General features: G+C 39.3%; 1 protein-coding gene across 2 annotated transcripts in view; it reads left to right on the top strand.

Annotated features, from left to right (window-relative positions):
* Positions 1-18,066, top strand: part of ARMH3 (armadillo like helical domain containing 3) — a 175,051-nt gene that overhangs the window by 136,209 nt on the left and 20,776 nt on the right. For both annotated transcript variants that reach the window (XM_065923189.1, XM_065923190.1), the window contains exon 24: positions 3,429-3,507. In XM_065923189.1, the coding sequence (XP_065779261.1) occupies positions 3,429-3,507 (79 nt within the window). The remainder of the gene's footprint in view (positions 1-3,428; positions 3,508-18,066) is intronic.

Genomic DNA, 18,066 nt, shown 5'->3' with positions numbered 1-18,066 from the left:
TCCCTTAAGTTGCCTGGTGGGAGACCTCCATCATTTGCAGAGATCTGAAGCTCTGTGAAGAGAATGTCACAGGTTAGATTGGAGAATGATTTTATGTTTGTTCTAAAATGTAAATTCTCAGACTGACAAATCTATCATACTCTCAGGATAAGTTTGCCTAAACAGCATCAGCATACATGCCCTGCAGTATCAAGCATAGGCTTGCATCCGTAGACCCAGCTGATACTTGGCATATGTAACAGTTAGAAGGGAAGGAAATAAGTGTACCCTCTTAAGATAGTACCTTCCAATTTTTTTCTTTCTCTCCCCCATCTCCTCTCTCCTTTGTTTCTTGCTCTGAGATCCTTCCCTGTCTTTCTTTCTTCCCTCTTTTTCTTTCTCCTTTCTCTCTCATTTCTTTCTTGCTTCCTTGCTTTCTTTCTTGGAAAGAAAAAGGGAATAGAATTACAACATCCCTATCTGTTCCATTCCCAGGGATTATTTCATTGTCCTAACCTCAACAGCTTCTCTGGATTGCCAGCTGGGTCCCAGTGGCTGCTACCATCCCACCCAGACAGACATCAGGGTTTTTTGGAGTTCTCTGTTCACCAAACCTAGGCACATCAAAACAAAAATGCAATTCTAGTTCAACTGAGTCAGGATTTTTTTCAAACACTTTTCAAAAAATGTTTTTCTAAGAAATTTAAAGAAAACCTTAAAAAAAAACCTGTAAAATCACGAAATAGATGTATTTATAGAATGCAATTTCCATTTTTCAAAATAACTGAGGTCTGATAGTAGATTGATTTGTCTATTGTATTTCCTTTCCTCACTCCCATCACTCTTGGGAGCTGAATTCTATGACTCAGACTCTATCCTGGGTTAACTGTAAGTTAGCGCTACTGCTAGGTTTGGTGGGATTCTCAGTTCCCTATACCTGCCCCCCCACCCCCCCGCCCCGTCTTCTCATTGGGTTTAGCCTCCTGGTTTTCCTTTCTGTTCCTGGACTGTTGTCATCCCTGCCAGTATCCTCAAACTTTGCTTTCTGACTGAGAAAAGTATTTGATCCCCCCCGCAACTTGATCACAGTGGATATTTTGGATTTAGACCAAGCCCCACAACCTTAACTTGCAGATAATAACATCTCTACCCTTCTTGACAGTCTCTTGGAAAATAAGTTACCAAAACTTGCCTCTTGTGCTTGACCCATTTCTGTCCTATTTGATTTAGTCATTCATTGAATATTTACTGAGTACTAGCTGTGTGCCAGGCATTGTGCTAGGTACTTAACATTGCTTTGCTATATAAATATTGCATGAATCCTCTTAAGGTTTAGTTCACTCTTTCAACAAGCATTTATTGTATGCCTGCAATGTACTATTTCTAGATACTGTGCTAAAACAGATATTATTCCCGTTTTATCCCTCTGGCAAAATATACAGCTTCCAAAAATCATTCAGAAAAACATTGGTCAAACTGGGATTCCACACCATGATTTTCTTTTTAAATTTCTGGCTTATACTTCTGATATTTGGGTTAGATTAAATTCTTTACTATCAGTAAGTTATATTAAAAGAATATATTGGTTTCTATTATGTTATCGTACACACATTTTAATAAACTTTATTTTGGAATAATTTAAAAATTACAGGGAAAAATGCAAAGATAATGCATAGAGTTTCTGTATGCCCCTCAACCTAGTTTCTCCCCTTACATACCACGGTATGTTTATCAACACTAAGAAACAGGCATTGATACATTACTAAACTCCATATCTTGTTTGGGTTTCAACAGTTTATCCTTTAATGTCCTCTTTCTGTTCCCGGATCCAATTCAGAGCATCAAGTTGCATTTAGTCATATCTCACCAATGGGCTCCGGTCTATGACTCTTCCTCAAATTTTGTCTTTCATGACCTTGACAATCTTGAGGAGTAACTGGCAAGATACTCTCCAGAATGTACCCCAGTGTGGGTTTGTCTGATGTTTTTCTTGTGCTTAGATTGAGATCATGAATTTCTGAAAGTACACGACAGAGATGAAGTGCCCTCCTTACCAGACCATACCAGGGGTTACATGACATCACTGGTGATACTCACCTTCATTGCTTGATTGAAGTAGATTTGCCAGGATTCTTTACTGTTAAGTTACTATTTTTCCCTTTTGCTACTCTATGGAGATAAGTCTAGCTTACTCTCAGTGATAATGGGAACTAAACTCCACCTCCTAAAGAGGAGAGTATCTGCACATATTATTTGAAATTGTTCTGTTAGATTTTTCCCTTCTCCCCATTAACCTCTAGTTTAAAACCTGTGTTTTTTATACTCTTCTTGTTGTTCAGTTGCTAAGTCATGTCCATCTCTTTGCAACCCTGTGAACTGTAAGACATCAGGCTTCTCTGTCTGTGCTTTTCTGTCCATCACTATCTCCTGGAGTTTGCTCAAACTCATGTCCATTGAGTCAGTGATACCAACCATCTCATCCTCTGTCACCCCGTTCTCCTCTTACCCTCAGTTTTTCCCAGCTTCAGGGTCTTTTCCAATAAGTCAGCTCTTCACATCAGGTGGCCAAAGTATTGGAGCTTTAGCTTCAGCATCAGTCCTTCCAGCGAATATTCAGGGTTGATTTCCTTTAGGATTGGTTGGTTTGATCTCCTTGCTGTCCAAGGGACTCTGAAGAGTCTTCTCCAGCACCACAGTTTGAAAGCATAAATTCTTTGGTGCTCAGCCTTCTTTATGGTCCAACTCTCAAATCCATACATGGCTATTGGTTTTCTACTCTACCAGACAAGAAATCACGAAGATCTATACTAAAGCATTGGTTTCAGGGAAATTTATTTCAGATTTCAGAGTTTTTTAAGAAATACATTTGATGTCACTTGGTGACCCTGAAGAGAGAATGTTTGAAAACAACGGTCAGATTTTGGTTTGAATGCTGGAAATAAAATTTTGGTTCAAAATATTAACTAACAAATATGACGGTTGTAGGCTTTGGGAAATCTTAGGTTCTTCAGAGACTGTATTCAACCCACATGTTGGTCCAGCTTCACAGAATGCCCTGTTCTCCTGAGTAAGAGCAGAGCAAAGTTTTTTTTTTAAATTTTCTCTGACAGAAACACAAGGGCCTCCTGGTGGACAGCACTCTGAGCCCTGTTTCTCATCTGAAGGATGCTAGGTTTTGACTTTCGTTTGGTTGTGAGATTTTCCCCTAGTTCATTTACAGAGCAGGCATACTTGATTCTGTTCTCTGTCTAATAAATTATTAAACCTCTCCCATTTTAGAGTAATCACTTCACCCCATGTGACCTCATGTTCATAAGAGGACAAGTTACCTTCTGAGAGTCACACTCATGGTCTCATACTCTAAATCAGAGGGTAGCTGATACTTGTTTTTAACTCTTTTATCTTCTTATTCCATCTGGTACTGTATTAATGTTAATTCTCTGTTTCAGAGCCATCATCAACCACTTTAACCCCAAAATTGAATCCTACGCTGCTGTGAATCACATATCCCAACTGTCGGAGGAGCAGGTAAGCCACTACTTTCCTCAGAGTGACCCTAGTTGGTGGCCAACATCAAATCCTTTCAGGTGGCGGGGGGATTCTGTGACTGAGCTTCTAGTGGGAGTGGCAAGAGCCAGGCTGCTAAGAGGAATTAGTAAGGGATTTGTTGATAGTACTTTAATTAGAATGATGGCTTCTGCTTTTGTGCCATATGGAGGGTTCATTTAATTATGTAAAAGATAATGTAGGTGAAATTTTGGTGAATTGTTATTTTAGTGTGGGCGATAAGGCATTTCTTTTTTTAAAATTTTAGGCAGAGAGTCATTTTGACTTTTGAAAATAAGAAATAAACTTAGAAATGGTTGAAACTGCCAGTTAGAAAAACCGAGTTCAGCTTAATTTAATGTTGTTTGGCTCCTTAAAATGTGTACCCTCCTTGGGGCAGATTTGCCTAAGAATTGAGTTCTATGTGCCTTGAGAAGTTATTTCTGAGCAGGTTTTTCTGTGATATGAATTGTGGCACATGCAGATAGTGTTGTGTGTTCATTTTTCTTGAGTCTGGCCTGATTGCTTCTTTTCCCAAAGGAAAGAGCCCTGAGCTCTGCATTATATAAAAGTAAGATGGGACTTTAGCGTAGCATAGTATTGAACTTGATGTTTCAGAACAAGACTTTGAGTCTTGTTTTCAAAAGCACAAAATGAGACATATATTCATACAGTCTCCCTTCCTTCTTGCTCTACTCCCAAGTTGAAGGGCCTGGGTATTCTTGAGGTGAGAGTCCAGGTATAGGCTCCAAGCCCATTAAAAAAAACAAAATCACCTGTGCTCTGCTTTCCCTTTTTTGGCCTTTGCATCAGTGTAACCCTTCTGTGAGCCTCTTGCTGGCAGGGCCAGCTAGCCAGCTGTGGTGTGATTGTGTGTTCAGTGTTCCTAAAAGCTATTTCACTGGCCAAATGAGGCACCAAAGCAAGCGTTTGCCTAACAGACAGCTTCTCAGTATTCTCACCAGTGGCTCTTTCCTCAGCCAGATGGATAGGACTCAATTAGTCTATCAGTTATTCTCTTTGACATATTTATTCTCCTTTGTGAGGCCAGCTGTGGGAATCCATCCTCTTATTTAAACCACTTTGATAAATGGCTTTCATTTTCTTTTTTCCTCTTCTGCCTATGGAGCAACCCTAAGTCCTATTTAGGACTTTGATGCCACTGCTCTCTGTGAGGTGCTTCAACATCCTACCTTTTTCCTGGTGAACCAGCTCAGATCAGTTTTGTTATATCGTTTTTATGCAAAAGAATTCAACATCTTGAGCTTTGTATAGTGAAAGAAAGGGTGACTTTCCTATCACAGTGAGCTCTGTTTAGTCTAAAAGCTTTTTTTTTAAAAAAAAAAAAAGAGGAAGACACATTTTTTCCCAGTCAGCCACGTGCAGTATTCATCCCCCAGCAGCTTGGGAAGGTCAGGTTGAAATCTTTCTACAGCAGTAGCAGCCACAGACCAATAATAAAATTCCATTCTGGCGCATGAGGCAATCTGGAAAAGGATGATTAGCAAGCACGTGTCCTCACCCCCTCTCCAACTTCTTTCAGAGTTAAATGAAGTGATGAAAGTGCTTCTCAGAAAGCATCCACAAGCCAGAGATGAGGCGACTTCTATAGAGTGGGAGAATACACAGCCCTATTTGAAAATGAGGAAGGAGAAGCAGCTCTCAAAGATTTCTTTTCTTAATAAATAATATTTCATATCTGCTGTGTACAAAGAGTGGTGCTGGGTAATAGGGATCATTAGTGAATAATCTTAAGTGTAGTCCTTACTGTCATGGAGTTTGTGTATACTCACCTCTCTTAGCAATCCTTTTCACTTGGGTACTGATGGAAGGGTTATTCTATTCTGGGACCCTTTTTGAAACTGCCCTCAAAATAGTTGCTGCTTCTCTTCCCTAACTGACTCTGAAGGGCAATAAATGACAGCATTAGAGTACACTTGGTTTTATTCTCAGCACTATCAGGTTAGAAGTATTTTGACTCCTTGTTAATCTCCAGCATGTGTTGGAGCACTTCTCTCCCTTCACTTCATGCTGATATCACTAATGTTAAGTGTATTCACAGCTTCCTAAAGAACTGGGTTTGGGATGCAATAGGCCCTGCGGGGACTTCCCTTTCGGTCAAGTGGTTAAGACTCCTCACTTCCAATGCAGGGGGCACGGGTTTGATTTTTTGTCAGGGAACTATAAGATCCCACAGGCCATGTGGCCGCCCCCCCCCCCCCCCCCCCCGCCAAAAAAATAGGACCCGCACTTGATAGCAGCAAACTAAGTAGAAAGAAGAAATTGGGAACTTAATCCCCAAGTGGATTCTAGAGTACTATTAAAGTAAACCTAAAGACCATGGATAGGCATTAAATGGGGTTTAGTGAGCTTAGTAAGACAGCAGATAAGAGAGGGCTCTTTGCTATGTCTGCCTGCTCAGGCTGCCATTTTCTTCTGGCAAGAGATGTATGACTTTTTGAGTTCTGACAACCCCCAGACACATTCTAGCAGTCTGTTTGAGGCATTTCAAGATGATACTTGTAAATCCATTATTGCTTATCAAACAGAGCCCAAACTCTCACACTGGGGTTTATTTTCAGGTGTCCAGATGATAGATGACATTTTTGTTACTTCTCATTGGCTTCATGGAGAGTAAAGTTTTTTAATCAGTTAATACCCTCAGTGTGACTGAATGGTCATGCATTTTCTAGTGTAATAAACTGCATGCATTTTTACATTGTACACACAGGAGTCATATTTGTCTGGGGTTCATTGTGAACCTTGTACGTATTAACTCTTTTTGTGTGAGTGTGGTAAAAGATACATAAAATTTACCAGTTGAACAATTTTTAAGTGTACAGTTCAGTGGTGTTAAGTACATTCACATTGTTGTAACCATCACTGCTATCCTTCTCCAGAACTTTCTCATCATTGCACGCTGAAATGCTATACCCATTTTAAACAGTAACTCCTCATTTCCTCTCCCCCCAGCCCCTGGTAATCACTCTTCTACTGTTTGTCTCTATGTGGGAGCCTGGCAGGCTACAGTCCATGGGGTCACAAAAGAGTTGGACACAGCTTAACAATAAAACTTATTGTTGTTAAACAACAATCTGACTCCTCTAAGGGTCTCTCAGAAAGCAGAATCATGCAATGTTTGTCCTTTTGTTTATGGAGAAGGAAATGACAATCAATTCCAGTTTTCTTGCCTGGAGAATCCCGTGGAGAGAGGAGCCTTGCAGGCTACAGTCCATAGAGTCGCAAAGCATCATACACAACTGAAGTGACTTAGCCTGCTCATATCTGGTTTATTTCTTTTAGCATAATGTCTTCAGTGTTGTAGCATGTATCAGAATTTCATTCCTTTCGAAGGTGAATGATATTCCATTGATGTGTATAGCACATTTTGTTTATCCTTCTGTCCATCAACAGACATTTGGGTTGCTTCCACCTTGTGGCTACTGTGAAGAATGCTGTGAAATTGGAGTTTGAGTCCCTCAGTTCTTTTGTGTATATACCGAGAAATGGAACTGCTGGATCAAATGGGAATTAATTCTGTGTTTAATTTTTTGAGAAGCTATCATAGTGTTTCCCACATTGGTCGCACCTAAAATATAAAATTATTCCAATTTTTCCTGTTTTTTGATAATAGCCATCCTAATGAGGGTGAAGTAGTATCCCATTGTGGCTCTAATTGTTATTTCCTAGTCATTATTAATGTTGAGCATCTTTTTATATGTTTATTGACCACTCTTTATCTTCTTTGGAGAAATTCTGTTCAAGCCCCTTGCCCATTTTTTACTTGGATTGTTTGGATTTTTGTTGTTGAATTTTAAAAATTCTTTATATACTCTATAGATATTTATCCTTCATCAGACGTGGTGATTTGCAAACATTTTCTCCCATTCTGTGTGTTGCCTTTTATAGTCTTAGCTTTTACATTTAGGTCTTTGATTCATTTTAAATTAATTTTTGTATATGGTGTTTGGTAAGGGCACTTTGACCTCTTTTTGTATTTCACATATCTTTATGAATAAAGTTTATGGAGAAGGGAAAACTTGCTTTTCCAAGAACTGTGAAACTATTCTCAGTTTATTCCCTTCTGGATTGGCTTGTCTTTAGTACATCTTATAAAAATTGTCCTTCAAGGCCCTTGCCAACCATTAGCTGAGATTTAGCTCCTTTCTCTTCTCAGTATGGCTTGTTGGTAAGCATCTATCTCTAGCCGGTAGAATAATTTGTTATGATCCTGTCCCTACCAGTGACATCCACTCTGATTTTCATTTTCCCACGAGGATAGCTGAGTCTCACTCTCAAAACCTGCGGGATTCTCATAGATAAATCCCAATAACCCTTTTGTTTCTACTAAATAAATGTGGATGGGAGGGATTTAAGAGAAACTCTGGGCCCCTGCCTAAGTCTTGGGTTTGGATGCTTTGAGGATATCTTGTCTTGATGATTCAGTGCTCCCTTCAGGTAAGTATGTTGGAATTGAAGAGCCCTTCGGGGGGTTCTCCTCCCTATCTTGTCCTACTTTAAACTCTGATATACTCTGTCTCCTTCATTCCTGTTTCGAATTAAGAAAAAAATTTATTATTGCTGGCTACATCCTGCTAGAAATGGATCAACACACTAGCTCATCATTTGTTTTTTTAACTCATCATTTTTAATCCAAAGTCCAAACATAGGCTTTAGAAAATTATTGCACATTCTGAAATTGTGCGTATGTCCTTCCCCCCCCCCCCCCGCCCCCTTGAAAAGGGTCCATCTTTCTTAAAATTCTCAACCAGTCTTTGGCCCCATCAACATACAAAGTTTTGTAGAAAATCACTGGCTTAGTTGACTTGAATAGTACCTCATACTTTCCTTGACCCCAAAGCCATCAGACCTTTGGAAATGCCCTTTGAGGATCTTAAGCTTCTTTTAGACTATTTGCTATTTATTTTGGTTTGCAAATGCTATGACACTGACTTATATCAGCTCTAATTTCCTTATACCAAAGAGAGCTTCATAGCAGAACTTTACAGAAAGATTCTCTAGAGCCCTGAGTATCTAGAGAACATAGTGGCAATTTAGCATTCAAGACAAAACCTTCGCTGATCACCTGATTCCTTAAGCTTTCAGTTAAACTCATGACCAGTTTTGTGCCATTGAAATATCCGATTGGAAAGCAAGTGAGTGATTGGCCCACCCTTAACTTTCTTGAATCTTCATTCAGTTTTCAGTATTTTAGCATTTAATGCTTTGTGCTTCAGATCATCCTAGGCTTTTGAGGAATACAGACGTATGATAAAGAGCCTTTGTTCTCAAGGGATAAAATAAGTGCGAAAGATGGCTTAAGGCAGCTTTTTATCAATAGCTGACTAGTACTAGCAATAGGATCTGTAGGTTCCTGTTAGAGAAAGATCTGTCTGGGTTGTGGTGGTGGAAAGGCCATGTGGAAGAGAAAAGGATTGAGTTGGGCCTTGAAAGGGGAAGGATAGGAATTGGATAAATGAAGAGGCATAAATTGTAAAATATCCTCAAAGCCAGGACCTGAAAAGAACAGAAAGAGTGGGAAGAGTCCCAGAGTGTCTCTGCCTTGTCCTCGGGTCCCAGGGCACCCAGGGACTGGATGACTTAGATGTATAATTCAGTCATTAAAATTGTTAGCACATCTTCCATAATCCTTAGTGTACCGACTCTCATCCCTGTCCTAATTATACCGCCTTTGATTCAGTTCACAGGCATTCATCAAAGGCCTGCTATGAGCCACCTTCAATGCTAGTAGGCATATTTTTAGACCTACTAAACAAACCTAGCTCTTTTTTTTTTTTTTCCTGGTATAACAAATAAAGCAAACACATATAACAAAATTTACCATCTTAACCATTCTTAACTGTACACTACAGTAGTGTTAATATGTACATTGTTGAGCAGTTATCTCTAGAAATTTCTCATCTTTCAAAACTGAAACTGTTTATTGAACAACTTCCCTTCCCTCCCCTCTGCCTTGCAGAATTAAAAAATGCTTTATATGTGATTGAGTGAAAGTTACATTGGAAGCTGAGTATTTATTTTCATCTGTTAATAATCTTTCTAACCCTTTTTGATTTTCTCCTGATCCTAAGATAAGAATCACTATAAATAACTGCTGGGTGTTTAGAAATCCTAATGAAATCCAGCTTTATTTTCCCAGAGAAGAGTAAGGTGCTAACAAGAGGAGAGTCCTAGTTTGTGAGACAAACACTGTTGGGGTGCCTGGCTGGCACCTGTTACTTGTGAACATCTAGGAGGAAACACATAAAGATCTTTGGGAGGTACCCTAAAAGCTTCAAGACTTATGCGGAAAGTCGAGCCTTGTACTTCAACTTTAGAGTTGTTGGCCCTTTGGGGTGTTAGTAAATGTTTAACAGCTGGTAGGAGGGTAAGTGGTTGGAGGGGACTGATTTGTAGTTCTGAGGACAAATACTCCCACCATAGCCACCAGTGTGAAGCCAAGTGGCTCTCACAGTGCTTAAAAATTTAACAGTTCACTCTCACAGGCCATGCATGTGTCAACCAGCTCCAGCACACCACTGGTTGTTGAGGAAGACTGGGAGAAGGGAGCTGTAAAGCTACAAGGCAGGGCTTTTCATGCAGGAAGTGAGCGTGGGTCACTTTCCCCATGGGAGCCATCTATATTGCCTCCCAAGGCAATCAAGACCTCTGAGCAGCCTACTTTGAGAACCCTTGTAATATTTTCTCATCTTAAAACATGGCATTGGCCGTCAGGCAAGGCAGCCTTGGCAGAGACATATGCTAGAGCTGAGATTTAAGACTCTCATGATAGCCATAACTCAGTTTCCTGTACTTGGCATTGTTTTTGTACAACAGCCTATGGTTTTGCAGTCTCTCTAAGCCTGAGTGATGGTTGCTGTGGGAACTCTTAGTGAGTACGAGCATGTGACACAAGCATTGACTGTCTGACCCTGCCTCTCTTTTTTGCCTTTGTTTAGATTCTGGCATTTCGAGTGACCTAATTGGCAGGAAAAAAAGTTTGATATGAGTTATTTGTTCACTGAACTCACTAACGCAGGAAAGAAATTCAAAGGCAGAGGGATTTTCCTACAAGCTGCTTAACCTTGGAAATCAACTTTCTGTTACATAGGGCATCTTGAGAAGGTCCATTTAGGAAGGTCAGCTGGTTATGTCCTGCTAGGATATTTACTCTCTTACTTGAACCAAGAGGTAAGCTGCACTACCAGATCAGGGGGAAAGGGTCTTGGATTTTGGGCTTCTCTGAATAGGGAAGAAAGTATCTTGGATTTAAAAAGGACACAAATAGATAAAAGGAACAACTAGGAGTTTTTGAGCTAGGCACTTTTACTTAGGCTATTTACTTAATTTAATCAATTGTCTGAGGTAAGATACAATTATCCTCATTTTATAGATGAGGATGCTGAAGAGACTAGGTAGTTTGCCCAAGATCACACAGCTGCTAGTGATAAAGCCATAATGTGAACCTAGGTCAATCTGACACCAAAGTCTGAGCTTTTTCATCTCTTGAAACGTGCAAGACAACTAGAGTCTGTTAGGTATTCCAAAGGAAGAGGCAAGTCAGGATAGGAAGGTGGAGGGAGAAGCCGAGAGAACAGGGGTAACAGGTCTCATTTCTAGGGGGTGGGGAAAGAATCCCAGTTTGGGAAAGGCCCATTCAGTTAAGGAAAGAAAGTACTGAACAGGGACCTGGAGAGTTTGTCTGCCAGTTAGGCAGCAATGCCTCAGTAGAGGCTCCTGGCACAGTATTATAACTATAAATGAGGGAAAAGTCTCTTTATCCCATCCAAGAATGTCAGCAAAGTCACTGTGAAAAATAAAGCTTTTCCACACACCCAAAGAAGATGATGAATTTTTTAAAAGTTTTTATGAACTTATTTCTTTTAAAGATGATATATGTTTGTGGGTCAAAATCTAAAATATAACACACTGAATTTTAATTGTTTTTAAGGTGGTAGTTCCATTTTTTTTTTTTTAAGTAGCAAAGTGAAGATACAAAATTAATGTCCTTCAGCCAAGCTAGATGAATGCAGAGGTCACTGGTGAAGAGCTTAACTTATTCCTGTCTCCCACTGTCAGTATTTCCTTCAATTAAGTATGAATTTTGAAATGCCCATCACATAAACTTCTGGTCTTCCTCAATCAGACTTCATTGTCGGTAAAGCTTCTTTGGCAGTGCATGGGAGAAATAGCATTGGAGCTCGTAGGAATTCCAGTAGTTATCAACTTTTCAAGAAGTTTGAGGATACAGCAGGCCTTGTTTGAAGCTAAGAAGACTCTTTCTCCCAGTTATTAGATATAAAGATAGCAAGCACTTTACTCTTCAGTTTGTTTTCTAGCCACCTCCTTCCTTCCAAATAGACCTTCTGGTACTTTTGTTTTATTTCCATTGCAACTTCTTTCCGAGAAGGTAGCTCAAAACTCTTTTAAGATATGCTTGGAAAAGCATGGTTTGCCACTGTTATAGTTACTTTGGAGGCCCAAAGTGTTGTTTTCTCTGTTACAGGCTGTGTAATTGGGAATGTTTTTGCTAAGTACCATAACAGCACTTTGACCTTTCACAGTGATCCTGCTCAAAGGAAGTTACAATCTTAAAAATGGCCCACCCAACTAGGAGGGAAATTGTTTAACCCACAAATGGGATTTCTGGTGAAGAATTCTGTTAGGGAGGGACAGATAAGTGAGCCTTGGCAGGAAGGCAGAGACCCCATGTCAGATTGCTGGAGAATTAGGAGCAGAGATGGTATTTTCTGTCTCCCTCCCTGAGATGTGATCTGTTTCCAAGAAAAGGCCTCAAGTGGGGAGGACAGAGATCATCTATCTGCCTCTTGGTTTGAGCTGGGTGGAGTGTCCTGCCTGCAATAAGCCATAGAGACGGAGAAGGCCTGATGTGATATTTGGTAAACATGTGTATCCTATTCCCCTACCCTGATTATCTTGGCTGCCTCTTGGTGTGATTGCATACCTTGCTTTTGCAGGGTAAGGACCTGGGGATGTTGGGTTTGTAATTAGTGCGAAGAAAAGCTTCACAAAGAGTTTCTAGGGCTTCAACCAAATAAAGTCAGGGAGGTGGGGCAACTGCCCAGGGAAATTAAAGAAAATCACTGTCACCTTTCCTTTAACCAAGTGATGACCTTTCATGAATCACCCACTTGAGGTTCATTATCTGGTCCACCTTCCTGAAAGACAGAGCCAGCCTGTGAGATCAGTAAATTTCAGTGCAGGCTTGAAAGACATGGATGGCCAGGAGAACTGGCCAGCTTAAATTGGTTCTGAAATTGAGTTTGGTCCTGAGTATGAAAATAGAAAGGGCGGGGAGGGGGGGGGACCTTTTCCATATTATATACAAGTTAGCTGTATAGAAGAAAGAGTTATCTTTTAAAGGGCATCATCTTTTTTAGTCTATCCAGAGGCTTGTGTTCACCATTTGGATCCTTTTTTCCAAACAATTATATTGGGTAATTGTGCCCTGGAGAGAGATTCGGGTTATCTTGGATAGAAAGTCACTGTAGGCACCTAGTGGAGGGAGGGATGCTCACTCAAATGAAGCCTATGATTTTACACATTACTATTTGTTCTAGCTCCTGTACTTTTTTTTTTAAGCCACTTTGAGCTAAAGTGTTCTGAAAAAGAACCAATTCTTGCCTACCAAAGAAGTTCTCAGAACCTGCTTTAGTCTAAGAATTCTCTGCTTCTTGGTGTCCTTGGTTAGTGCAGCAAGACAAGGAATGGGTGTCCCAGCTTCACATTCCCCAGATTATTTCTTTCCTGTGCATAAGCACAACCTCTGTGCCACACTAGGGGCTATAAAAATACAAAAATCATACATACCCTTAAGGACTTCACAGATTAAGAATCAGGATCACTCACTTCTTGTTTAGGCCTTTGCCTGTGTGCTAGTCTATAGACCCCACTCCCCTGTTGTATTTGGTGTACTTGCAACAGCAACCTACAACCCTTTATAAACCTAAGAAAGTTTAGTTTATAGGTACCCCAGTGAAACATCCCCTCATTATAAATCCATAAATGGTTGGCTGATGACCCTTTTTGGAGTGAATTTCCATAGGAGAGCAGTGATCATCTCTATCTTTTACCCCTGCCTCAGTTTTATAAAAAAGGCAAAAGTAGAACCTTCATTAGGTGTCCTTGGTAAAGGTGGGACTCTAGTCTCTGAGCTTGGGAAATGATTGTTTGTCAAAAAAGTGACAGTGAAAGTCGCTCAGTCGTGTCCAACTCTTCGTGACACCATAGACTGTAGCCTGCCAGGCTCCTCTCTCTGTGGAATTCTCTAGGCCAGAATACTGGAGTGGGTAGCTGTTCCCTTCTCCAGGGAATCTTCCCAACCCAGGGACTGAACCCATGTCTCCCACATTGCAGGCAGATTTTTTTATGACTAACTCACCAGGGAAGCCCTGGTACACCCAATTAAAAGTGACAGTACACCCAATTAAAAAAATTTCATTTGACTGCTGCCCAGCTGAAAATGATTGCAGACACTGTTGATTGCTACCCAGAGTCCATTTAGTTTGTCAGGGAGGATTGCTGTGGTGGAGAGGTGGTGAGAAGTAGCACAATGAGGGGAATCTTTGGAAAATACTAAGAACTGCTAGCTTATAGATACTGATATGTCAGTCTGAATCATGCTTGCCCCAACCAAAAATGGAATGGCAAAACCAAAAAAGACATAAGTTTACTGCCATAACCATGTATCTTTTTTTTTTTTGGCCTTGTCATGAGTTACTGGACTTTTTATTTAACTTTATTGAGATGTAATTAACATGTAAGATATATTTATGTAATCATCACCATCACAAGATACAGAACATTTTATTTCTATAACCCATTAAAATTCTTTGGTACAATTAGTCTTATCTGCAAATTTGGACCCTGATTAGGTAACCACTGATTAGTTATTAGGTAACCAAATTAGGTAACCACTGATTTAATTTCTATCACTATAGATTATATTCATCTTTTATGAATTTCACATAAAGTCTTTTGTGTCTAAGATTCATCCATATTGTGACATTTCTAGCTATTTACCCAAGAGGCATGAAAATATATATCCACCCAAAGACTTGTATACAAATATTCATACTACTACTATTTATGATAACTCAAAACTGGTATCTGTTGTTTAGTTGCTAAGTCATGTCCAACTCTTTTGCAACCCAATGGACTGTAGCTCGCCAGACTCCTCTGTCTGTGGGATGTCCCTGGCAAGAATACTGTCCATGGGATTTCCCCAGAAAGAATACTGGAGAAAGACATGGCGGGTCTTCCTGACCCAAGGATTGAACGCACATCTCCTGCTTTGACAGGCAGATTCCTTTTTTTTTTTTTTTTTTTGTATTAGTTGGAGGCTAATTACTTTACAATATTGTAGTGGTTTTTGCCATACATTGATATGAATCAGCCATGGATTTACATGTGTTCCCCATCCTGAACCCCCCTCCCACCTCCCTCCCCATCCCATCCCTCTGGGCCATCCTAGTGCACCAGCCCTGAGCACTTCTCATGCATCAAACCTGGACTGGTGATCTGTTTCACAATTGATAATATACATGTTGCAATGCTATTCTCTCAGATCATCCCCCCCTCACCTTCTCCCACAGAGTCCAAAAGTGTTCTATACATCTGTGTCTCTTTTTCTGTCTTGCATATAGGGTTATCATTACCATCTTTCTAAATTCCATATATATGCATTAGTATACTGTATTGGTATTTTTCTTTCTGGCTTACGTCACTATGTATAATGGGCTCTAGTTTCATCCATCTCATTAGAACTGATTCAAGTGTATTCTTTTTAATGGCTGAATAATATTCCATTGTGTATATGTACCACAACTTTCTTATCCGTTCATCTGCTGATGGGCATCTAGGTTGCTTCCATGTCCTGACTATTATAAACAGTGCTGCGATGAACATTGGGGTACATGTGTCTCTTTCAGTTCTGGTTTCCTCGGTGTGTATGCCCAGGAGTGGGATTACTGAGTCATATGGCAGTTCTATTTCCAGTTTTTTAAGGAATCTCCACACTGTTTTCCATAGTGGCTGTACTAGTTTGCATTCACACCAACAGTGTAAGAGGGTTCCCTTTTCTCCACACCCTCGCCAGCATTTATGGCTTGTAGACTTTTGGATAGCAGCCATTCTGACTGGCATGAAATGGTACCTCACTGTGGTTTTGATTTGCATTTCTCTAATAATGAGTGATGTTGAGCATCTTTTCATGTGTTTGTTAGCCATCTGTATGTCTTCTTTGGAGAAATGTCTGTTTAGCTCTTTGGCCCATTTTTTGATTGGGTCATTTATTTTTCTGGAATTGAGCTGCAGGAGTTGCTTGTATATTTTTCAGATTAATTCTTTGTCAGTTGCTTTGTTTGTTATTATTTTCTCCCATTCTGAAAGCTGTCTTTTCACCTTGCTTATAGTTTCCTTTGTTGTGCAAAAGCTTTTCAGTTTCATTAGGTCCCATTTGTTTATTCTTGCTTTTATTTCCAGTATTCTGGGAGGTGGGTCATAGAGGATCTTGCTGTGATTCATGTCGGAGAGTGTTTTGCCTATGTTCTCCTAGGAGTTTTATAGTTTCTGGTCTTACATTTAGATCTTTAATCCATTTTGAGTTTGTTTTTGTGTATGGTGTTAGAAAGTGTTCGAGTTTCATTCTTTCACAAGTGGTTGACCAGTTTTCTCAGCACCACTTGTTAAAGACGACTTTTCTCCATTGTATATTCTTGCCTCCTTTGTCGAAGATAAGGTGTCCATAGGTGTGTGGATTTATCTCTGGGCTTTCTGTTTTGTTCCATTGATCTATAGTTCTATCTTTGTGTGGTATGTGGATTCTTTACTACTGAGCCACAAGTAGTAAAACTAGAAACAACCAAAATGTCCATCAGCAACTAAATTTACGTAAACAAAACGTGATGCATCCATACAATAGAATATTGTACAGCCATAAAAAGGAATGAAGTACTGATACCTGATACAACATGGGTGATTCCTGAAAACATATGCTGAATGAAGGAAGCCAGTCACAGAGACCATATATTGTGTGATTCCACTTATTTTAAATGACCAGATTAAGCAAATCTATAGAGACAGAAAATAGGTTAGTGGTTACCTACAGCTGGGTTGGGAGTAAGTTGGGGAATGACTATTAATTGTTATGAAGTTTCTTTTGGGGTTGGTGAAAATGTTCTAAACTTAGATCATGATGATAATTGTCAACTATGTGAATATACTAAAAACATTGAATTATACACTTAAAATGATTGAATTTTATGGTATGTAAATTATATATCAATAAAGATGTTTTTCAAAAGAAAGAAACTGTCAAGTTGTTTTCAAAAGTGGTTATACCATTTTTAATTCCAACCAGCAATGAATAAGTTGTAGCTACTCCATATCTTTGTCACACTTGGAATTGTCTTTTTAATTTTAGCCTTTCTAGTGCATATAAAGTGCTCTAGTAATACTGCATATGTTACAGTGTTTAAAATTACTGTTAATTTGCATGATGACAAGTGTTGACCGTCTGATCATTTGCCTGTTTTTAAATTTGATTATTCATGAGTTTCTGTATATTCTAGATGCAGGTCCTTTTCATATATATTATGAATATTTTCTCCTGTTTTCAGTGACTTGTCTTTGCAAGTTATTAATAGTGTTTTTCAAAGTTCAGACATTTTAATGGAAACCAATTTTAAAATAATACCATAAAGATGAAGTTATGAAATTTTTAAAACAATTTTTGCCCTTGTGTTTTATTTAGTAAATCTTTGCTTCCTCCTAGTTGTGGAAATTTTCACCTGTATTTTCTTCTGGAAGTGTTATGGTTCTGGCTTTTACATTTAGTTCTATGCTCTGTGTCAAGTTGATTTTTTTAAATGGAATTATTGTTTCTTTTTTTTAAATTTATTTATTTACTTTTGGCTGCCCTGGATCTTCATTGCTGCGTACAGGCTTTCTCTAGTTGTGGCGAGCAGGGACTAGTCTCTAGTTGTGGTGCATGGGCTTTTCATTGTGCTAGCTTTTCTTGTTGTAGAGTATAGGCTCTGAAGTGAGGGTTTAGATAGTTGTGGCACACAGGCTTAGGCTTAGTTGCCTGGAGGCATGTGGAATGTTTCTAGACCAAGGATCGAACACTTAACGACCAGGGAAGTTCAAGTTAATTTTTTGTAAGGCGTTTGGTAATGGTAAACGTTCATCCAGTTCCCACCCTGCAGTATCCTGTTGTTCCATTGTCATCTGTTGAAAAGACTATTTCTTTCCCCTGTTGAAATCTTTGGTACATTTGTAAAAATTCAGTTGACCATATATATGTGGGTCTATTTCTAAAGTATTAGTTCTGTCCCATTGGTCTCATATATGTCAAAATTTATGCCCTACACTGTCTTGATTATTATAGATCTGTCATAAATCATGAAATCAAGTAATCTAAGTCCTCTGATTTTGCTCTTTTTAAAAATTGTTTGAATATTCTATGTCTTTTGCATTTCTATTCAAAGTGTAAAATCAGCTTGTCATTTCGACAAATAA

This window comes from Muntiacus reevesi, chromosome 2 (genome assembly GCF_963930625.1).
Source record: "Muntiacus reevesi chromosome 2, mMunRee1.1, whole genome shotgun sequence".
NCBI lineage: Eukaryota > Metazoa > Chordata > Mammalia > Artiodactyla > Cervidae > Muntiacus > Muntiacus reevesi.
Note: the sequence above shows the minus strand (reverse complement) of the source record. Positions and strands in the feature narration are given on the sequence as shown.